At 43.5% G+C, this 24,756-nt stretch overlaps 1 protein-coding gene across 3 annotated transcripts in view; it reads left to right on the top strand.

The window, feature by feature from the left end:
* The window catches only part of LOC138488688 (uncharacterized), a 1,693,320-nt gene that overhangs the window by 1,232,486 nt on the left and 436,078 nt on the right, over window positions 1-24,756 (top strand). For all 3 annotated transcript variants that reach the window (XM_069615913.1, XM_069615915.1, XM_069615914.1), the window contains one exon: window positions 15,741-15,811. In XM_069615913.1, the coding sequence (XP_069472014.1) occupies window positions 15,741-15,811 (71 nt within the window). The remainder of the gene's footprint in view (window positions 1-15,740; window positions 15,812-24,756) is intronic.

Here is a 24,756-nt window from a genome sequence, read left to right on the forward strand (position 1 = left end):
CAAATCTGACCCGAATTTCATGCTTCAGGGGGCTAGATTTCAGGCCAAAACACCCTGTTACTCCTTCAAGTTCCCAGTAGACATTGTGAGTTTCACTAAGGGCGGTTAGAAGGATTAAACACTGTTCACTTTTTCAGCTTGGCGCTAATGCCCAATGTTATGTAACAGGTGCGACGACCATGCAAGAAATTGTTGTGTGAGTTGGGCATGGTTGTTTAGCCACCTCCTCAGGCCTCCCAAGAGCTTACACAGTTGTGCAGTGCCCAGTGGAGTCACAACTACGGGTGCCATTTGTTCAAATTCAGTGGCGGTGGGAGGGTTTATGACACAACCTTTAATCCAGTGATGCTACATTAAGTGACATCACAGGGAGTGACATCAGCGAGATGTGCCTAGGTCTTGTTTTTTTTTGTTCAATTACATTCTACTTTCCACAAAGTCTAAAAATGTATGGCTAGACGGCTTTAAATTAAAAATAACCGGTAGCTTTGATCTGGGCAACCTTACACCCCACACATTGGTGGGAGGACCAGGGTGTTTTTTGGAAATGACTGGTGCTCTCCTCTAATACGGCAGATGGGCTAATAGTGATCGCGTGGAAGGCTGTCCAAAGCAGCAATAATGCTCATGAGTAATTCAAAGCCTTGCACTTATCACTGTTGTAGTGTAAAGGAATAGCCCAAATGGAAGAAGTACAACTATACAAAACACAGTTACGTTGCATTACATTTTCATCTTACTTTGATTTCTACTTCAAAATTCTATTTGTACATATCAACACGTATTGTTCATTTAGACCCAGGAAAGGCAACCCACAGAATAGATCATTTGAATATAATGTGTACTGTACCTCAGTTGGTCGGTGATGCATCTTGTGCAGTAATCTCTGTGTGTGCTCAGGGTCACACAATTTGTATCCTGTATCCTCAATGTGCTGGCAAATTATTGAATCCTTTTGATGTAACAATTAATTTCTTTAGCAAAGTTGGAGTACTATGTTTTTAGCAACAAAAACAGTCCATCAAAACAGTGCATTTAGAGATTACAATTGCTCTCTTCAGCTAACAGTGTACGGTAGTGTGTTAAAGGCCCTTCATCACACTGCTAATGACACTGCTATTCCTGCTGTCCACCAAAAATAATCACTGTAGCTGTGGCAGAGTAAACAAAGAAAAGGTGAAGGAGTAGCCCCTTCCGCCTCCCAACCGCTCTAATCCATGGTCCGTAGATTGGGCCTTACCGGGGTTCAGGGAAAGGGCTGAAAACCTCCCGCCCCTGCCCTCATACACTGCACACCTGGTATGTATGACACTGGCTATGATTTAATCTTAATCATTCTCCTAGAATCAGCCAGTGAGTTAGGGGCAAATTGTGGTTGGTCGCAGTATGTGTGAGCATGATGCCTATTGATTGTTTGGCACTGATTTGTATCTGAAAAATGATTAGAATCACTCTGTCTGTAGTGCTCACTTCCTCCGCTAGGGGTGGCTCACTTCCTCCGCTAGGGATGGCTCACTTCCTCCGCTAGTGGTGGCTCATTTCCTATCCTGAGGTGGCTCACTTCCTCCGCTAGGGGTGGCTCACTTCCTCTGCTAGTGGTGGCTCACTTCCTCCCCTGGGGTGGCTCACTTCCTCCACTAGGGGTGGCTCGCTACCTCCACTAGGGGTGGCTCACTTCCTCCACTAGGGGTGGAATGAGCCAGTGTGCCTGGTAGCTCAAATGTCCTCCAAGAAGAACAATCAGTCGCAGGCTGCTGCTACCTTATACGTGCTGTTTAGGAATTTACAAAACGAACTAGGTGGTCCTCCGACACATACCAGCCATGAGCCTCTTTGTAGAAAGTACAAGCTGCTTTATTGAGTGCTATGTGCAGCTCAAGTGACTCTTAGTCTATTTACACTAGACACTGTGGGCCTCTGCATGAGCCTCTTTGCAGAAAGTCCAGGTTAGGTTATTGTGTTCTATTTACAGCTCCAGTTACACTTAGGCTATCTAAAATAGACATATACCACCCATGAGCCTCTTTGCAGAAAGTCCAGGTTAGTTTATTTTGTTCTATTTACAGCTCCAGTTACACTTAGGCTATCTAAAATAGACATATACCACCCATGAGCCTCTTTGTAGTAAATCCAGGTTAGTTTATTGTGTTCTATTTACAGCTCCAGTTACACTTAGGCTATCTAAGACATATACCACCCATGAGCCTCTTTGTAGTAAATCCAGGTTAGTTTATTGTGTTCTATTTACAGCTCCAGTTACACTTAGGCTATCTAAAATAGACATATACCACCCATGAGCCTCTTTGCAGAAAGTCCAGGTTAGTTTATTTTGTTCTATTTACAGCTCCAGTTACACTTAGGCTATCTAAAATAGACATATACCACCCATGAGCCTCTTTGTAGTAAATCCAGGTTAGTTTATTGTGTTCTATTTACAGTTCCAGTTACACTTAGGCTATCTAAAATAGACATATACCACCCATGAGCCTCTTTGTAGTAAATCCAGGTTAGTTTATTGTGTTCTATTTACAGCTCCAGTTACACTTAGGCTATCTAAAATAGACATATACCACCCATGAGCCTCTTTGTAGTAAATCCAGGTTAGTTTATTGTGTTCTATTTACAGCTCCAGTTACACTTAGGCTATCTAAAATAGACATATACCACCCATGAGCCTCTTTGTAGTAAATCCAGGTTAGTTTATTGTGTTCTATTTACAGCTCCAGTTACACTTAGGCTATCTAAAATAGACATATACCACCCATGAGCCTCTTTGCAGAAAGTCCAGGTTAGTTTATTTTGTTCTATTTACAGCTCCAGTTACACTTAGGCTATCTAAAATAGACATATACCACCCATGAGCCTCTTTGTAGTAAATCCAGGTTAGTTTATTGTGTTCTATTTACAGCTCCAGTTACACTTAGGCTATCTAACATAGACATATACCACCCATGAGCCTCTTTGTAGTAAATCCAGGTTAGTTTATTGTGTTCTATTAACAGCTCCAGTTACACTTAGGTTATCTAAAATAGACATATACCACCCATGAGCATCTTTGCAGAAAGCCCAGGTTAGTTTATTGTGTTCCATTTACAGCTCCAGTTACACTTAGGCTATCTAAAATAGACATATACCACCCAATTGCCTCCCTGTAGAAAGTGCATGTTGCTTTATTGTGCACTATTTACAGTTCCAGGTAATCTTAGGCTATCTACACTAGACACATACCACCCATGTGCCTCTTTGTAGAAAGCCCAGGTTGCTTTATTGTGCACTATTTACAGTTCCAATCTTTGCTAATTACACTTGAGAGCGCCTACCAGCCGTCCTCATCCCCGCCTTCTCGGGTCTCAAACTGATACTCTCCGAATAGTCACAAAAAAGCATAGTCCAACAGTCTCCTGAACTGTCAGTCATCATAATGCACCAACATTCTACCTGCACTCATGCATGACCAGTAGAACAGTCAGGAATGAAACCCAAGACACAATGCACTGCATCTATGTTTTCCTTAAGTTCCCTTTTGAGCCCTCACCTAGGATATCCTTTAGGTAAGTCATCATATATTGCCTCAGGCTAGATTACGAAGTACATATTTTTGTTAAAAGAAGTTTGTACATATCACCCCTCTTATTTTTTCGTATACCACCGGAATGTGCTTTCACTGCAAAGGGGGCATTTCTAAATTTGATGCCCCTTTAGAAAGACCAGTAACCAGCATGATGTCATTACGTTTTGGGTAGTCACGTGTGTGGTCAGGGTCGGACTGGGGCATACAATTGTCTCGGGCACCAATGAAAAAGTGGCTCACAGTTGCAAATGGAAATTCATTCGTTATGTGACAGACTGCTTGAGTAGTACCCAAGGGGGAGGTTTTTGATCAAATGTGATGCAAATTGTTAATTTAAAGGATATGTATTCAGCAACACTAGTCAGAATTACCAGCCGCTTGTCGAATTAACTCATTAAACTGTCCCACATTGGCCAAAAAGTGGCCCACTTTGACCAAAAAAACGTGCCCACACTAGCATTTTGCGTTTTTGGTTCGGCCAGTGCACTATTATCCTATAGGCCACAACGAGCCTGTGTGTGCAGCTCAAAGTATGATGCCTCTGTATTTATACCAAGATGTGAGATCTGAACTTTCGTGCCGAGAGACCCAAGCTACGACTCACTGATATCTGGCAGTGAGGCCACAACATGTCTGCCGTTCATTGTGGACACCAACAGAAGGAACCTGACATATCCGTTTGGGATTGACTGCCCCTTTTGGGGTGGGTACAAGCCTGCATTGCATATGTACTTCCCACCTCCTGTGATGGAATGGTAGTGTGGTCAGCAATGTTTTGTAGGGTTGTCAGGAGCAATGCCAGTGGTTATAAATGAATCAATAATTTCCATTCAGCGTTCTTTGCTTCTGTAGTAAAGATAAACTGCACGTCTAACACTACTACGGTAAGGGAGACTCCTACAGGGATTACTGCAGTAAGGACAGCTGCCAGGCTGATGACACTGCAATACAAGGCAGTTCCTTGGTGATAGCAATGACGTAAGATGGTTGTAAGATAGCTCCCACTGTCACGTTAATGCCTTAAGGTTAGCTCCAAGGCCAATTGGACTGCAGTAAGGACTGCACCGAGTGTGATGTCACTGCAGAAAAGACAACCCTCGCACTGATATTGCATCAGGGGCAGCTGTCGCTGTCACCCCCGATGTCACTGGGTGAAGGCGATTTTCAGTGTGATGTCACTGACGTGTAGGCACTCATTTTGGAGCTTCTCTGCACTAGGGGCAGTTCCCCAATGTGATGTCAAAGAATGGGGATGGGTGGGGAACATATTGGAAATGTTTGCAGTTCACCTAATGCATTTCCTCAGCATTTGAATCTGGACCCAGCCATGTTCAGTAGCATCATTTCCAGACGAATATCTCCAATTCTATATGAGCTGCAGACATTCTAGAGATGTAATGGCAAGCACTGAGGTGTGTGCCACAAGTGCTCGGAATTCTGACCAATATGCTCAAATTCCCACTGGCCAATCAGGGATTCAACATTTTAACTTTGGAGAATGCCAGGTGTTTAAATGCCACTTAATATCAATTTGTATGCTATTTTATTGCCATCCCATAGCCCCCACAACCCTTTATTTTGCCACTTACTCCACTCTATCGAGCTATTGATTCCTTTTGCCTGAGTTACCGTCCTTTGGGTAACACCAGCTGCTAAATCATGCATCCGCATGAGTCACAGCAGGCGCTGAGTCTTGCATTCCTTTGAGTAACAGCGGGCACTGAAACCTGTATTCCTTTGAGGAACAGCAAGTGCTGAGTCATGCATCCCTTTGAGTCACAGCATGTCGAACGGGAGATTATATCGTGCCTCCTATTTGATGAATATATGTATATTGGCCTACGCCAAGCTGCTTGTAAGTCACTTGCGAAGAAATTCGCGTTGCAAAGTCTTGACCTTGGAGTAATGTAAACTGCCATTTTAGGTCTATCCGCCATTTTAGGTTTTGTCCAGAAAGTCACCCTGTGAGCTAAAATGGTGGACAGTGTCATTCCGAAATGTAACATGGCCGTCTTGACCTCTGTGTACAAACTAATGTGTAACTTGCCTGCAGGCCACATGTTAGGGTCATGAACTGAGACCTTGTCCTTCGTTGACCTGTGTGTAGAGGATTACTTGTGCCAATGAAGCTAATCCCCGAGCATATGTTAAGAACAATGTATCCAAATACTGAACTGAGAACACTTGTTTAAACTACATTATATAGATGTTTGAGAAGGTTTTAAGATGAAATCCTAAAATATACTGTTGCCATTGAGGCTTGTTGGCGAATGTATTAAAGGCAAAACCCTAAGTGTACAGTTGCATGAACTCGGCACAAACCCTAGATCCGTAATGTTTTAACCAATATTAACTTACCAAAGGGTTGAACATCATGTTTTCAAAGGTATATAAAGTGCGACTATTCTAATTTACAGTCCCACTCACTGAGCACACCGAACCACGCTGGAGTCCGCTGTGTTGTACTGAGGGCCGATAGCTATCTGTTGCTTTGTTCTTTGAAACTGTTCAGTATAAAATAATGATCTTGGTATGTTCCTTTGTAACCCGTGTTCGGTGTATTTCCTTTTGGGGTACTCAGCCTCAATATTTTCTCTTTGTTTTCACAGTTTGCGCCCGAATAGGGACCCTCAAGATTGATGCCGGATTGTCGAAGGTTGACACACGCTATCGGACCGGGATCGGACGGTGTAAACGGGGCCCCCTTTTTGAAAGAGACGCAACACCTCAACAGCGCTGCACGACTCGATCCCTGGATGATTAGCTTGCGGTCAGAGACGGCATCTTGACGAGGGTCCACTTATCGAGGCGGGTAGATTAGCCGAAATCACCAAACACGAGGTAGTATCAGTTAGAAAAGAATCTTTGTAATCCGATCGGACCTCCTTAGGATTGATCAGGTGAGTCGTGACCCAATTCTTAAGTATACTGATAATTTGTTTTGGCGCATTGTATGTGCAAATACAATTATTGACCAGGTAACACCAATATTTTGAAATGCCTGGGAAATTGTCTACCTGCTTCAGGGTGTTAGTCCGCAGCAATAGGCAATCTTTGGAATTTAGCCATCCGGCACCACAGGAGGGGTCGCCGGCTTGTACTATGTACTGTAAGCATGGCATTGGTAGTATAGTGTTTAATGATATTTGGCACAGACAAACCAGACATGCTTCCGAACTTCAGTGGCCAATCAATGGTAGTTTTGAAATCCCTCGTATTGAGTATTTAGAGTCAATTTTGTTAAAGAAAAAGGCTAGACCTGCAGCATTTGATGTTTTGCAGAATTGGAAAAAAGAAGCGTTACAGCAGTTTAAGAGTAGAGAAAAACATGCGCGCCGTCATAAAACAAACACCGAAAAAGCATTGTTATATGACCAAGATAAACCGTCTGAGTCGGCTAGGAATATGGATAGGGCTTTCTCACTTGGGATTCAGAAAATCTATCCTTCTAAAGACCTGCATGTTTCCGACAAATTTATTGACAAATTGTTAAGTGAACAAAGGCCTGGTGCCACTGCGCCACCTCCGTATGTTCCTCTTCCTGATGCTTTGCCTCTTCCTGCTGTTATTCCTGCTCTTCCTGCTCCGCCTGTTGTTCCTGCTCCTCCCGTTGTTCCTTTTCCTCCAGTTATTGTTCCTCCACCTGCTCCTCCGCCTCTTCCTATTGCACCAGTGACAGTACCTCCATTGAACTACCCTGCCCCCCCCTTCCAACTGTTTCTGTACCGCTTGTAGTCGATCAGGGTGCGGGGTAGGGTTGTCACTCGTAATACTGTACCTCTAGAGACAAAGCGAAATTTGATCGCATGGGTTAAGCATTGTATGGAGAGAGATGATCGAGCTAATGTTTTTGCCACACTTTTTAATATGGACAATTTTCCTGAGAAAAATGTTTTTATTGAAGGATTAGGGATTCATTTATGTGTAATGTGGGGCAAACTAAATAATCAGATCTCCCACAAGGGTTGAGAGATCTGAACACTTTAGCGTTTTCAAGAGACACTGTGGAGAAAGTACATGAGCATGTCGAGAGGATATTTGAGTATAGAAAGGAGTTGGAAAGGCTACAGAATGAAGATGACGATGAGGATAGTATGTATGTACAGAAACAGTTCCTTCCTTGTCGTAAACCGATATCTGAGGAAGCACAAATTTGTACGAAGGACGCGCTTAGATGGATTTCGGATATGTCAATAACTCCAGTTGAAGTATATGACACATATAGTCAGTATACGCCAGAAATGCAGAGGAAAGTGATACAGGTAATAATAGAGTACCTACAGGATGATTGTGTAAAAAGAAAGATTAGTTGTTTCACAGAGTTATTGACTATTTACAAGAGAGCTTTTTCACTTGACACTTCTTCGACTGCTTTAGCGCTCGATTTAGCTCTGTTGCTTAGTAAGCGTTCAGAGTCACCTACTTCTCAGTTGCCTATGTGAGAGGTTCCTCCGACATTTGTCCCAAAGGTTGAGATTGCAGCCGATGCTGCACGGGGTATAGTCGCTGTGGGCATTCCTGCACATTATGTATCAAAGTTCGTTCACATCCCGTTCTCAAGACAGGAAGTGAATACCATTAGACAATCTATTCCTGACATTAGGAAAAAGCCGACGGGATTCTATAAAGAAATAGACTCTGTCTTGCAATCCTCAGTATTCACCTTGGGTGATATTGATCTGTTATTTCCTGTACTCCTGCCCGTAGATTTGTGGAAACACGTTAGGACTATAGACGATGTAGCAGGGTTAGGAGATACATGGGCTAACATAATTAGACTCGATGGAGAAAGGCCAGCTGGTGAGAGACCGCCTCAGGTGATACTAACTTTACCTGATAGAATCATTGCGAAATTGAAAACTATAATTCCCGAAAAGAGAATTATTTGAGACAAGCTTACGGCCTGTGTTCAAGGGACGTCTGAGGGTGCTACCGAGTTCTTCAATCGATTCGAACAGGTATTCTTGGATTTCAGTGGACAAGACTTAGGCACAGAGTCTGGGAAAAGATTATTCGTAGACAAATTTGTGCGTGGATTGCTGCCTGACATCCAGTCACAAATTATGTCTTCTGAGAGTGCTTGGCAGGTGAAGTCTCAATCAGAAGTACTGCACATGGCTCAGTACTATGAGAATCGTGTCAATAATGAACAGGAAAGAGTCGAGAAGAGAAAAGGTGATGTAAAGACTAAAGTATTATTACAGCAAATTGTTAGAGGCCCTAGAGGGGGTAGTTCGCAGATTAGAGGTCAGTATGTTCCACAAGGAAATGTGCCCTTGGGTCCCGTGAACATTAACCAGTGTGCCTATTGTCGGCAAGAGGGTCATTGACGTGCATAATGCCCCGTCCTTCGACAAAGGTCGAATAACACATTAGGAAATATGGGTAGACGATCCAGAGGTCGCCCAGGTGTGGGGGGCCCTGGTAGAGGTCAGTTTGCACAGGATCCATAGCAACCTTTTTTGCAGGATAATCAGGCTCCAAGTGGGGATACTAGAAACATATTCGATCATCCTTCTGCTGCTTACCTCTATGAAGAACTTCCTTTTGACGATATTCTTTTTTGTTGGGATTGCCCGAAGCAGGGTTTGGAACCTACGCCTATTTTTGTTAATCAGAAAGGTCCCTAGGTTGAAATGTTAGTGGGAAATATGAAGCATCTATTCTTCCAGTTGTTTGTCCAGTTTCTTTGCCGGTACCTATTTCTTTGGGTCCTTTTACGGACCACTGTCCATTCCTTTTGACTTCGAACTGTGGAGAAAATTTGCTGGGGTTGAATCTGTTGAAAGAATTAAATGCGGTAATTCATTGTTCTTCTGATGGAGTGCGTTTGACGATTTCACCACAGCGACTTTCTCTCTCACAATTCTTAACCAGACCTTTGCCGCCAGAATTCATTGATGTACCAGAGTGTTTATGGGCAATTTACGACAATGATGTCAGTGTTTTGCAGATCGAGCCTGTTAACATAGTCTTGAAACATGGAGTAAAGCTGCCACGTATTCCACAATATAAGATTTCAGTTGAGGGTGAGCAAGCTTTGAAATGCATCGTTTCCGATTTTGTGCATTGAGGGGTGATTGAGGAAATTGCAGGTAGTTTGTGCAATAGTCCAATTTTGACCGTGTACAAAAAAGGCGATAATGCAATTCCATTTTGTTTCATAATTGATTTGCGTGCCATTAATAAGGTTGTCGCTTCGCAATTTCCAATTGTGCCTGATGTGATGACATTATTAACTACGATTCCGGCTTCAGCTACTTACTTTAGTGTTGTGGATCTGAAGAATGCTTTCTTTAGTATTCCTATACGCAAGGACAGTAGATACTTGTTCACGCTCACCTTAGGGGGACGCTCTTTCACCTTTACCCGTGCACCTCAAGGTTACACGGAAAGTCCTAGCATCTATAGTAGGGCTATTAAAGAACAGCTTGATACTCTTGAATTGCCCTCTACTTGTACACTGCTTCAATATGTTGATGACCTGCTTTTAGCTGCAGACTCTGAGAGCGCTTGTAAGGAGGGCACTGTCTTATTGCTTATTCACCTGGCTGAACATGGTCACAAAGCTTCGCTTAAAAAGTTTCAATATTGTTGTCAGGAGGTCGCCTATTTAGGCTATCTCCTGTCAAAGGAGGGAAGAAGATTGACACCTGAAAGGATAAAATTAATTTCTGCCATGGCTGTCCCAAATACACAGAAGGAAGTTAGAGCCTTGATAGGTATGGCTTCTTACTGTAGGTTGTGGATCCAAAACTTCTCACTAGTGATTAAGCCGATGTTGGCTTGGACGAAGAAGGGCATTTCTCCGCCATTGCCGTGGAACGTGGAACACCAGCAATCATTTGATCTGCTCAAGACTGCATTGTGCTCGGTACCGGTTTTGGGCACACCAAACTATGAAAAGGCCTTTGTGTTGTTTGTGCATGAATGTGATGGTTGTTCTTTGGCTGTATTAACGCAGGAACATGGAGGGAAGAATAGGCCATATGGTTACTTTTCTTCCGCCCTTGATCCTGTAGTATGCGCTTTGCCAAGATGTTTGCGAGCTGTCTCTGCTGCTGCTGCGTCTGAAAACAGAGTGAGGGAATGGTCCTAGGCCATGTTCTAACCCTGATGGTGCCTCACTCTGTAGATGTTCTACTGAACAGAACTCAAACGCAACACCTCACTTCCGCACGGTTGACGAGATATGAATTGATCTTGTTTGCTCCTCACATACAAATTAAGAGGTGTTGTGTTTTTAATCCGGCTGAACTCTTACCTTTCCCGCAAGGTACTGCTTGCAGTGACGAAGGGTCACATGACTGCCTGTACACTACTGAACAAGAGACAAATGGTAGAATTGATCTAAAAGACACTCCTTTGAACAATCCACAAGGGGAGCTGTTTTGTGATGGCTCCTGCTTCAAACTCCCGGATGGTACATCCACAGCTGCTTATGCAATCACCACATTGAGCACGGTCGTGGAAACCAAGAGAATCACGCATAACTCCGCGCGCAGGCCGCAGAGATTATAGCATTGACCCGAGCTTGTGAACTTTCCGAAGGGCTTACGGTAAACATATATACTGATAGTCAGTATGCCTTTGGGGTGGTTCACAACTTTGGGAGACTTTGGTCAGAAAGAGGGTTCTTAACTTCACATGGCACAAAGATTCACATGGCTCCCTAATAGTACAACTGCTCTCAGTGCTTGCACTCCCTACTCAGTTAGCTGTCATGAGATGATATAGGAAAAGGGAATGCTTTCGCTGATCAGATAGCTAAGCAGACTGCCATCAACTTCTCTGCAGAAATGTATGTTTAAAGGGAGACTGTAAATGCCTTTGCAATGGATGAGCGTGTTGATTCCGTGAGGGATATCCAAGCCAATGCCACACTAGAAGAATCCAAGAGGTGGGCTGAAGGCTTGGGGAAAATCGATGATGATGGGTGTTGGGTGGACATAGTTGAATGGAAATGGCGATTTCCTGACTCATACGTGATGATGATGGTCGTCGTGGCTCATGGCCCTACACATATATGTGCCCAGAAGGTTACAAAAATGTTGGAGAAAGTTTGGGCGAATGACAAAATCTCTAAAATAGCTCAGCGCTATGTTCAAGACTGCATGATCCAAGGGGAAGCTTTGGACCACCTTCTGTCCTCTTTGAGGTTATTCACTTTGATTTTATTGAGATGGAACGGTGTAATAACCTGAAATATGTGTTAGTTTTCATCTCTACTTTCAGCAAATGGGTCGAAGCTTTCCCTGTCAAAGACGCTACAGCCATGACTACAGCAAAAACTATGTTAAAGGAGTATTTTCCCAGGTTCGGGCTACCAAGGGTCATCTGGTCGGACAATGGTCCACATTTTGTCGCTGCTGTAATTCTGCAGATATGTGTGGCATTGCAGATCGACAAACGGTTCCATTTGGCCAGACACGCAGTGCCGGACTAGTAGAGAGATACAACGGTATCATCAAGAACAAGCTCGCTAATGCGTGTGCCCGCACCAAACTAAAATGGCCGGACGCCTTACCTATCGTGTTACTAGCTATGCGTACAACCCCTCAAACTAAGACTGGGCTCTCTCCATTTGAGGTGGTAATGGGGAGACCTGCCAATATCTGGAACCTTCCAAAATGTCGGTCTTTAAGGAATGTTGAAAATGTACTTCTTTCAGATTACTGTAGCCAGTTGACTAAAAACCTGTATTTGATTTATCACCAGGTGCGAGAGGCTTTACCTGTGCGATACGAGGCCCCGGGCCACAGCATTCGGCCCGGAGACTGGGTGTTAACTAAGGCATTTGAGCCTTCTTCTTGCCTTGCACCTCGGTGGCGAGGCCCATTCCAGGTCCTGCTGGTCACACAGACGGCGGTGCGTGTCGCAGGCAGAAAAAACTGGATCCACACGACGCACGTCAAGAAAATTCCACACCCGGTGCCATACGATACAGAAGAAACTGAACCCCTTGCTAACTCTGCAACCAACGATCCCGAAGCAGTAAATAGCGTCGAGAGTGCATGGGAGAATTTCTCTGAGCCCGTGAGGCCTGGGGAACCAGCCATTTTGTCTCTGCACTCTCCAAATGTTTTGCTTCCGGAAACTGTCATTCCGGATCTTGCATCTTCACTTGCTCTTGATACGCTGCTTCCGACGGGAAGTGATGACACGTTGTTCTCGGATCAATCAGTACCAGGGACAACAAGGTACAATTTACGTCCAAGGAAATAGACTTGCGGCACGGTTCGGCTGTGCATGCAGAGAAGGAAAAAAATCATCAAGGGCTTGCTTTTGGCCCAAATAATTGTTTGAAAAAGGGGATTCTGTTGGCTAGGGTTGTGGAAGGACTAAGAAGGCGCTCGGCCAGGAGGTCGCCAGCAAAAAAAACATTGGGCTTTCCGTTTGAAAACTGCAATGCCTGCAACCGCTACCGCTCGTACTGGACTGATAAATGATCGTGTGACCGGCCGGGAAAATGGACAAATTGTTTGGGCCCCGAAAACGTATTGCTGTCTTTTTATAATGTTAATTGGTTTTATAATAGTCACTGTCTTAGGCTTCTGGCACCTCGAGGAAGTACATCCATTAGAGACCTTGTTACAAACTGAAAATGTACCCACTGTTTCTACTCCCTTTGTGCAATTGCATACTCTGTCACCTAGGGACTCTCAGCATAGACAGAGATATAGTAATAATACATTGTTACTTATCATGAATGCGACACATGCCATTTTTAATAAGTCCAATTGTTGGGTCTGCTCGCATTTACTGCAACACGGGGTTAAGGGGCTAGGTTGGTACATTCATCCTTTGCCTTTGACAACTGCTTGTTATGCTTCTCTCAGATCACCGTTCTTTGGCCGTTGGAACGATAGCATCTCAGAGAACTTTGATGGTACTAATTTGAATAGTTTCGAGAAACGTGTTCTGACTCCCCTGGGATGCTCGATTTTCGCAAATAGGAGTAAGCTTAACGTTGCTTCTATTAGGCCTTCTGATAGACTGTCTCGTCCCTTTCAATCTTTGATTTCCTTCAAGATGGCTCGGATAGGCAATAAGGATGCCATGCCTCCATCTTACACTGTTAACCATAGCCCCAATGCAGTTTCTTTCTGCATACAGAGGAATGGTACTCAGTCAATGGGAGATTTTAAAGGTAGCGCCAACGTTGCATATTTGACTGGGGAAGACAGACCTTTGTATGTAGGCGAACCTGTCTACTTTGTTTGCGGTAATGTAGCATTTCCATGGTTACCCAGGGACCGAGGGATTGGCAGGGACCTTGTTATTTAGGGATCCTGTTACCCGGGGTATTCATAGCTAGTACTGTAGAGGTTTCAAAGGCTCGTCCACGGCGGGACGAGAATGGTGACACTCCAGCACAGGTTCTGGGAGATGTAGTGAAATAATTTGTGCCATTTTGGGGACATATAGCGAATTCCGAGGACATCAGAAGACTAGCGAGAGTACTGGAGAGAACCATCAACTGGACCACGGACATACTCTATAATATGACATTAGAGCAAAAAGCAATAAGATTGGTAGCACTTCAGAACCGGATGGCATTAGATGTCGTTCTGGCTGAACGTGGTGGAGTGTGTAAATTAGTGGGATCCGCTTGCTGTGTTTTCGAGCCAGATTCCTCCCCAACTATCTTCAAGGCAATACAGAATCTGCACGTCCTTAGTTCAGAAGTGCATGTTCCCGAGGGAAACTGGGATCTTAGCGCTTGGTTCTGGGACTTCTTGCGATCTTGGGGTTTGAAGGTGCTTTCGGTCTTGCTGATCATTTTGGGAATTCTGTTATTTCTTTGTTGTTGTATCCAGTGTTTACCTAGTATATGTTTGATGCTTGGGGGATGTTGCGCACAGGCAATAGGTACAATAGGACATAAGGTACATGCCCCAGATAAGATCTCCATAGAATATGTGTTAAAAGAAATCCTGATAGACGATCTAATGGCAATAGATATTTCCGACAGTGATTCAGGGTGTATGGACATCGAGACCTGGAGTTGTTCGTAAAATGACCGAAAGTGGTTTCAGCACTTGGCATAGGCCAAAAGGAGGGTTTGTCGAGCAGGAGATTATATCGTGCCTCCTATTTGATCTCCTATTTGATGAATATATGTATATTGGCCTACGCCAAGCTGCTTGTAAGTCACCTGCGAAGAAATTTGCGTTGCAAAGTCTTGACCTTAGAGTTAATGTAAACCGCCATTTTAGGTCTATCCGCCATTTTAGGTTTAGTCCGTAAAGTCACCCTGGAGCTAAAATGGTGGACAGTGTCATTCCGAAATGTAACATGGCCGTCTTGACGACTGTGTACAAACTAATGTGTAACTTGCCTGCAGGCCACATGTTAGGGTCATGAACTGAGACCTTGTCCTTCGTTGACCTGTGTGTGTAGAGGATTACTTGTGCCAATGAAGCTAATCCGCAAGCATATGTTACAGTCCCACTCACTGAGCACACCGAACCACACTGGAGTTCGCTGTGTTGTACTGAGGGCCGATAGCTATCTGTTTCTTTGTCCTTTGAAACTGTTCAGTATAAAATAAAGATCTTTGTATGTTCCTTTGTAACCCGTGTTCGGTGTATTTCCTTTTGGGGTACTCAGCCTCGATATGTTCTCTTTGTTTTCACAAGCAGACGCTGAGTCTTGCATTCCTTTGAGCCACAGTGCTGAGTCATGCAATCCCTTTAAATAACAGCAGGCACTGAACCCTGCATTCTTTTGAGTACAGCAAGCTGTGATTCATTCATTCCTTTGAGTATCAGAAAGTGCTGAATCATGCCTCCCTTTGAGTAACAGCAGGCACTGAATCTTGCATTCCTTTGAGTAACCGCAAGCGCTGAGTCATGCATCCATTTCAGTAACAGCAGGCACTGAATCTTGCATCCCTTTGAGTCACAGCAGACACTGAGTCATGCATTCTTTTAAGTAACAGCCGATGCTGAGTCTTGTATTGCTTTGAGTAACAGAAAGCGCTCAATCGTGTATTTTTGAGTAATAGCAGATGCTGAGCCTTGCATTCCTTTGAGTGACAGCAGAGGCTTAGTCATTTCTGGGACTAATGTTGAGTATGGAAAGATGGGGGCGAAGGTGGCTTAGTGTGAGTAACATTCTTTATCGATATTAGATTAATGTCCAGTATTCTTTCCCTGCCACGCAGGAGCTCTATCAGCACGCACAAAGGATGACGAGAGACAAGAGAAGTGGACCCTCGTGACGCCCGTACCACACGTGAGTAACTTGTTAACCCTTTCTCTTCCCCAGCCAACCGAACCAACGCTGCGCGGCTCAACAAATACACACCAGCAGAGGCCAGTCATGTTTTCCCCTCAATACTTTTGAAATATTCGCAATTTTTGTGTGCAGTTTGTATAGAGAGCGTCCATAAAAAGCATTCACTGTAACAGACACACCGCGTTTGCTTATGCACACATGCACACATGAATAGGCCAGTCTGACAAAGGCATCCGAATAGACTCATCCGCAATCTTCAGCTGTCCATGTAATGGATCACGGACATGGTAGCTTTTATGCTTTATGCTAATGGGGCATAGCACTAAAGCGGAGCACCCTAACTCAGTGGTGGAAATGGAAAAAATTGGTGGGGGATGCCATAAGGGCAGGGTGGGGGCGGAGTTTGGGGGGCTGTGCCTGAGGAGGCAGGGTAAAGGGGGGGCGGAGCTCCCAGTTGCCCTCCAATCAAAGGAAAGCTCCAAAATAATAGTTTCAAGCGGCGCTATTTCTTTAATGCTGCTTCTCCTCTAAACTGTATATCAATTCCACTTTAAACCACGTCCATGGCACTGGTGATGAGTTGCTTCACTATGCGTAAAATAGTTTTGACCAGTGTTGCTGAGTAAATATTCTTTAAAATGCACAATGTTCATAACATTAAAAAAAAAAATCCCCTTGGTTACTATTCAAACACAGTGATGTATGTTTGCCATAAGCAACGTTCTCCTTTACTTGAACCACACCCAGCACAGCTCCTACAGCTCCCATCTGAAAGCAGTTGGGTGGCTGCATTGTGTGTGATGTTAATGGAGGTATTTATTTATGCAATGTTTGTCGGATACCTGTATATTTATTTATTTATGCAATGTTTGTCGGATACAAGTATCGGTCAAACACTGCATAGATAAATAAATAATCTGTTCCATGTAGCCGACAAACATTTCATAAATAAATAAACCGGGTCGTGGCTGAGGACTGTAACTTCCTCTTGTGACCTCATGGGGTCACCAGAGGAAGTTACAGTTTGCTCACCTGCGCTTTTTTGTTTTTCTTCTACCCAGCACAGTCCAGGGGTTTGGAGCGGCTGACTCTGGCTGGATCCCGATGTATAACCAATAGCGATAAAGTCCCAACTACTGATCATTTGATTGTAAATATTTTAGAATAATGATTTCAATATTGAGTGTATCTTGACGATATCAATTAAACAACAAATTAGTGGCTGTGTCAGACTCTGAAAGCAATCGAGATAGTCTCATGCTAAAGAAAACAAAATGTATTAACGTGAGTACTGTGTTTCAAGGGTCAAGATTTTAAACAAAAAACAAAATAATTAAATACAGTCTTACAATTATTAAACAGGTCTGAAGTTAGACAATAAAACAAAGGACAATGAGTCCAAACAGTCATTTGCTAGTGACAGTAAAGTAAAAAACAGTATATGCATCTGCCTTGGATGCAGTAGATAAACAACATAAATTGTGAAGAAAAACCTGCTCCAATACTCAGCCAACACTCTAATTTTATATGGAAAAAAATTAAGTGAAAAAAGGCTGTCAAATGTTTAATTTAAATTTCGAATTTTAAACAGGTCCTCCTACGTGTAAGTGTCATTTCATGAACATTTTTCAAAACTTAATAATGAACAAATTGAGTAGACATCTGGGACACGTTTCGGCAAATAAGCCACCTGTCTGGCAATTAACTCCAAAGTTGCCTTCCTCAGGGCGAAAAAAACAACTGGACCCAAGGTAACCGGGGCAGAACGTCTGGGAATGACCTCACCAGCGCAGCATCATCACAGAGCGGTGAGACTAGGAAACAAACTTTGGCTGTCTGGCTGTGCTTTTCCTAGATAAATAGGTCCATGCAATGCCGGATTAGACGAAACGTTTCACTGGAAAAAATGCTGTGGGATGAGTCTTGAGACTCTTGGTTTCATAATGTCAATCCCTGTTGGCAAACCTTGATTCATATTTAAATGTCCAAATTGTTGTGGGAAAATACTCTCTAATGGGCGTTAGAAGCTTTCGAGTGCAGGAGAGAATGGGAGACAGAGGGCGGATAGCGTCATGTCTCCAGAATTGCTTTCACGGCGATGTCGTGTTTTCAAATGAATGTTGCAAGGTGCTGCAAGATGGCCGAGTCAGTCCGGCAGAGAAAAAGCTCCAGCGAGTTGTCTGGCTACACATCTGGTGCCGGATCTCAGATCCACGTAAAACTTGTACATACAGATTGCAGCCCTCTTGCACTTCCCACTCGCCACACCTGCTGGCTATTCTTTCTTTAATAGCATTCCTGATCCACCTGCCAGTGAGTCTTTCACCCGCTTCCTGTCAACGGCAGGACATCGCTACCCTCCTTACTCATCCCTACCCTCTTAAATCTCAGTCTTAATGAATTCCGTGACATTACTTCTTGGGCGCACTCCACCCCACGCATGTGCCTGGGCACTGTTCCATTATTAGTCTGCTGTTGCCCTTCACCCCCTTCATCAGTGCCCCCCTGCATTTGAACTAAACAGTCATCTTAACCTTGAATGGTAGCACATCTGGTGCTTCCCTTCCTCCCCTTCCAGTCATCATTATTAGTAACAATTGCCCCAATCTCATCTCCCTTGCCATGCTACCAGACTGCTGCCTACCCTCCTTATCATTATCTACATCAGGCAGCCTAGGCAAGCGCGTTTTTGCCTTCTTTTTCTCTATCACTTTGAGGCAAAATGTGCTTTCTATAATATCCCACCCCCCACTTTCCCAGCAATATCTTTGGCACTAATTTGGACGATGGTTTCATGATCTTATCTGTAAAATGTATATTACCCAGCGGTGGATTTAGCACTCAGATGAGGGACGAATTGCCTGAGCAACCTAAAACAAAACATCACGATCGCCCACCTAACTGGAGACCCTGTAGAAAAGATGATTGATTGATTTATTTATTTATTTAATATGCTCATAGCCAATACTGGCTTCACATATAACAACAAGAATAGACATTAAAATACATCAATCGTTTATACAAAATCTAAAATAATAGATGATATATCAACTACTTCATGATTCCCGGTGCTAGCTCCACAGAACAAGGGGCGAAGCTCTGTCAGAGGTAATGTTCGGCCGCAACATCAGGACTTGGATACCATATGTCACCCTCATGGAGGAAGCCTATGTCGGTGATAGGGGTATGTGTAAGCAATATGCAACAAAACTAAGGTGGCCAAGAGCTTGGTGGAAGCTCTGAGGCCGATTTCCACCTTGCCTGTCTGGAGTGACTACCCAGGCCTAACATGACAATGCATGCAGGTCCCAAGGCCCAGATGAAGTGGTCGCCCAGGAGGTGATGATGAGAAGCAGAATCTACAGGCCGAGGAGCTAAGAAGGAAGTGTGGGGATACTTAATCTCCCCAAGGTTGTGAGTAATGCAAAAGGGAGAACATATCCCAGGAAAGCATCCCTGGATTGAGAAGTACAAGGCATCGAGACCGTTTGTGTTTTTGAACCCAAGGAGAAACCAAAGTTTACAGTACTAGGGAAGATATTCCAAAAACCTGTCAACCATCCTGACAAAAAACACGCTTCAATGTTTGTATTGTGTTGGGTCATATATGGCATTCGTTACACTGCAATGCAGATACTTTTCATCCGCTGGCTTCCAAGGGGGAATGACCGAGAGATAGTTCTCGACTAAACATCTTTCATTTACCTTGTTTCATTGTCTCAGATGAACACCTGTTGCTTCTTCTGTTCTTGGGCACAACTCAACACAAGGAGAACTAACACAAGGATAAGACATCTAAATGCTGCTGGAGTGTGCAAATCTACGTTCTTCAGCTGGGTGAAAGCACTGCCTGCACAGCTGCTACTGCGTGAGCATAAGCAGTGCAAGCTTCATCAATGCAGGTGAATGTTGAAGGCTAATATCATTAGGCCAATAACACATTCTAATAGTTGACATCACCGTGGGTACATGGACCTTTTGTTCATAAATGTTGATGATACACGCTGTTGGCCAAGCAGCAATAGGTGCTAGAGAAGACTCATTGCTCACTATCTTGCTTAGAGATGTGCATTGATGTGACCTCCCTGTTTAAGTCTGTAGAATCAAAAAAAGGTTCTGCTTAAATAAATAAGACTCTTCCTATCATCTGCTGGCATCGTTTATCTATGTTCCTCTGAAGATGTTTTGCTGATCCGGAATCCCACTCAGACCCGGGTCTCTAAGATGAGAATGCAGTCGAGAGCAGCAGGTGTGCTGGTTTACAAGCCTCTCTTTTACAAAGTAGATACGCCCTAGACATGAACCAAACGGAGGTTGTCACTTTATTTTAAATGGTTGCTTGTCAAAATACCTCTAACACACATACCGACCGAAAAGTAAAGGTGCATACAAATCTACCTACTTTCAAATGCATTATGCACACACACAAAAATATCGCCCTCCCACGCATATTAATATTAAAAATTGTAAAATATCTCTGTACGAATATTGCCGAAAAAAGCATTAACAGAGAGCACCCGTTACACCACCATACATGAAGCAACCACTTTACCACCCTACAGGACCCCTGCAACTATCCCATATATCATGTCGGTTGACAGTCATTTCTCCGATAGGGTTTTTTCCGATTTCTTTCTCTCGATAAAACCCATCGAAAAACATAGGGGGTGTGGGGAAGGGTGTGTAAGAGTTGTGGGTTGGGGTGAGGGGATGGTCGGGAATAGAGTTAAATGGAACCACCCCCAAAAAGAAAAAGAAAACATTTTCGATGGGTTTTTTCGAGAGAAAAAATACATTATGCAAAAACCCCATCGAAAACATGACTGACGTAAAATGAACATAGAACCATCATATCGATATTTGTAGACTATGGGGTTGGCACACTCGATTTTCTGACTAGTTGATTTCAGAGCTCTAAGTAATGTGGGTCCTGCTAGGTCCCACACATGGCAAAGCTGCTAAAAGTGTGCCAAGACAGCCCTCTATAGTCATCCTGAGATTGAAGCTGGTAGAGGGAGCCCACATATCCTCTATTCCTTCACTGACTTGCTCAGTCCTGCTGTTGTTGTCTACTTGCCCTTGCCAGCCAAAAGGCTGATGATAAGCAATTAAGTTAGATGTGAGGGCCCTAACTTGTTCAAAACTATTTCTGTGCAAAGTGGATGAACTGAATGTTAGTCAACAGTACAATAGACAAATCAGTCACTCAGTGCATTCATGTTTTTTGAGTTTTCCAGAGAAATTTAAAAGGGGATTTCCTCCCGGGACTTTTTTGGCAAGCCCATATCATCATTTCCCCTCCTGATGATCTTTTCAGCATCCCCCACTCGTTTGTTGATTTCCTATGTTAAAATCGGCCCAGATACCAACAATAAATAACCAGAGTAACTTCAAGTGCACAAAGAAATCCAGTTTTATTCCAATACAGTCAGCTACAGGGAGAGCGTTCAACTGACATTCTCAAAATGGAGTCAACAACAACAACTTTTAATATCAAAACTACATCATAAATGAAAACATCAAGAACTTCTGTTCTAGCTACGGATTGGACATTGATGTATTTCTGTAAGTGAACTTAATTATAATTGGTTCTTCTACAACTAATAGTTCCTCCTAAGTACAACCATCTACAATGATACATTTCTTCTTAACATTCTATTGTTTGGCACTATGCTATGCTGGTCGACAGAAGAATGTGACGATTGGCCAGTCGTTCGTTTACTTGGCTTTGGATACTGTTAAACTGTGCCATGTAACATGGCGAGGAAGGAGAGGTGGATGAACCGCCATAATCTCGTGATAATAATACTCCCAATTTATTCCCATATTTGAGGTTAATCTACCATCAATGGTCGTGGCCTTGGGCGTCTCGTCTTGGTGTCTGGACAAGCTAAGTCTGTGGCAGGTGCACTATCTAATTGCGCTTTGGATAGATAGCCATATTTTCATTCACATGATGAGGGACTATTGTGCTAAAATCATTTTGATCATTTATCAGGACTATCCTAGATGTGCGCTCTTTCCCTCTATGGCCATTTGGGGCGATGCATGTTTGTTGTTGGATCAATTGGCATGGTAGCTACCTGCACCTGACATTAAAGGATGTGTGTATTTATCTCTGCTACCAACTCAAACTAATTACCATTATAACTATGATGTGTGCTTTGGGAAAAGTTTACTGGTGCAGTCTCGGCTCCTCAACGAACCCCCCCCTTCACCACATTGACCCTGGCATTGCTCTGCTGTCTGGGCTCTGTGAGGTCTCGAAACCTGTGTGCTAAGCAATTTATGTTTGGATCCAGTACTTCAGAAATGAGGCCCTGGTAAGATTGGTCACAGTAATGGGGATACTTTGGTTTTCCTTCTTCCATTTTAGTGTTCGTCATATCTGGTATATGTTCTTCATGTCTGCTGCACCTGTCCCTATCTATGTGTTCTGGAATCTACTACTTGTATAGGTGTAAAATACGTCATGCCCTACTTGTGTTGAACATCATTTCTATTCTTCACTAGCTGCCCCCGGCAAAGCGTTGCTGTGGCACAGTCTGGTTAAATGGAAAAGAAAGAAAAGAGAAAGCGCACATTGGTAATATGTTTAATTTCACAATGCTTGTGGGTAGTTTTTAATGGCTCTGGCAGCGCAACATATTCCTTTCATTCCTCCATCAAATTTCAGAGCCTTCCCATAAGGACACACTTCAGTCATGGTGCCGATGAGAAAATGCCGGCTCAAACAATAATCATCAGCTGGGTTGTACCGGAATGCAAGGCGATTGTAATTGTGTGATTGCTGAGCACGGAATCGTGTTTGACACTGATCTGCTCAGCCACTATCAGCCTGTCGCGTTCGAAGCCGATCTGAAGCTAGAGAACGGGATCGCCATGCACGCAACCGTGCATCCTAAAGTCTGGCTGCACGTCGTTTTGCTGCTTCCTCTGCACGTATTTGAGCCAGCGTGTGTTGCTTTTACGTCCAACAGATGGTGCTGCTTTGCAGTAAAATGTTTAGTATAGCGTGTGTTGCTTTTTTTCGTCCAACAGATGGTGCTGTTTTTCAGAAAAAGCATGTTTTTACCTGTCACAGGTGTGACATCTATGTATAGTAGGTATATAAAAACACGCACCTATTCGAATGCAACCTTGTGTCAAAATTTCAAAGCAATCGGTGAAGAACTTTCTGAGATTTAAGGTTTTGAACAAAATAACATTTACATTTTTATTTATATAGATTGTAGCTATGTGTGATGAATCTGGTGGAGTCCTCACTGATATACCGGCAGTGACCTTCTCCCATTGGCCATGGGACAGCAGCGGCTACCTGATCATGACCCTGGGCATGGCTATATGAGGGAGGATCACATGGGAGGAGACAGCCTGCGGGTAGAAGTTATGGCTACATTGGGTGATACATGGTATCTCTCATTTTCCCTTGAAAATAACCTTTTCATGTCTGAAACCCTCATGGCATATTGCCATGAATCCACTCCCTTTCCTATGAAAAACAGGGAAAATCCTTGCACCAAACCTACAGACCAACCTTCTAACTTTGGTCTGCCTTGCCAATCTGATGTAAACGCCTTTTTCAATTCCACTTATAAATCAACCAAAACTGACTTGCCATTAAAACCCTTTAAACATGCTTATCCGAATTCCTTGAGTCAATTATCAACAATGGACTTCTTTTCCCAGAATTCTCGAAATAGTGGGACGGGTAAGAGGAATCAAGCAATGTGGAGCAAAAGAGAATGCATACTGGTAAGAGAGACCTGCACCTCTCTGTGAGGAACAGAGATTGGAAAGGCTGCTGAGTGCAAACAATTGTGAACAACTTGATTGACAGAAAGGAAAAGAATGGACATATTATAAAAGGGGGAATTAAGTTACAGACAACTCCTCTTATAATCTGTGAATGCACACAGTGCAAGTATCTAGGAAACAGACAGAGGATAATACATCTGGAGGATACATTATCCAAAGCAATATATTAGCAACTATGGGAGTGGGCAAAGACCCGCAGTGAACATAAGGCCTGGCAGCAGAGTATACCAGGCAGCCTCATGTATGTGAAACGCAGTAGCCGAGGCAGCAGAGTATACCAGGCAGCCTCAAGTATGTGAAACGCAGTAGCCGAGGCAGGAGAGTATACCAGGCAGTCTCAAGTGTGTGAATTGGAAGTCCTGGCAGGACTGTATTCCAGGAAATGTGTGTTTAACAAGAAAGAAGGAGCAACATAACCTGGCAGAAAGATATACCAGGTGCTCTGAAAGAAACCAAGATCGCAAAGCAAGACTGTTTTTGTGCAAGTGTTGTAATTTGCCAAGACAGATCCAAAGAACTGTTGTGTATAAGACCTCATGGAGTAAAGGCAAATCCATGGCAAGGGTACCCTCTGGAGCAAGGACGTTTATCCTTGAAGAAAGTTTTGTTGGGGCCATTTATTCTTCCTTTGTGAACACCTTTCTAAACCATCCAAGGTGTTAAAGACATTTCCCTTTTTCATCCTAGAGTTAAGTTTGTAGCGTGAGGGTCAGAATAGGGACAGTTTTTTTGGACATTCTGACACAGACAGATCATTCGTTTTTGGATTAGGTAGGGGAAATCCTCTTAGGCCCGGGTAGGAGAGGCATTTTCCCAAACCCTTTTATTTTCAATAAAAGTCTTTAATCACAATCATGACTGCCTTGTGTCTGAGTTTCATTCCGGATTCCTCATGTATGTGATTCTTTGTGTTTTGGTGACCGTTCACTGATAATTTCTTAGTTTGTATCATCGTTCATAATTGGGACAAATGGGAGCGGGCTTCGCCTGGTGCAACTCTCATCTCCATTACCACACTACCCCCTCTGGTCAATTTATTGACCACACCAACATCCCCCTCCTGCCTATCAGATTCATATTTCGGTATCCATATTTTGCACACCCCTCTCAAGCTACCTCCGTGT

The sequence above is a fragment of the Ambystoma mexicanum genome, chromosome 9, assembly GCF_040938575.1.
Source record: "Ambystoma mexicanum isolate Mex_15411 chromosome 9, UKY_AmexF1_1, whole genome shotgun sequence".
Taxonomy (NCBI): Eukaryota; Metazoa; Chordata; class Amphibia; order Caudata; family Ambystomatidae; genus Ambystoma; species Ambystoma mexicanum.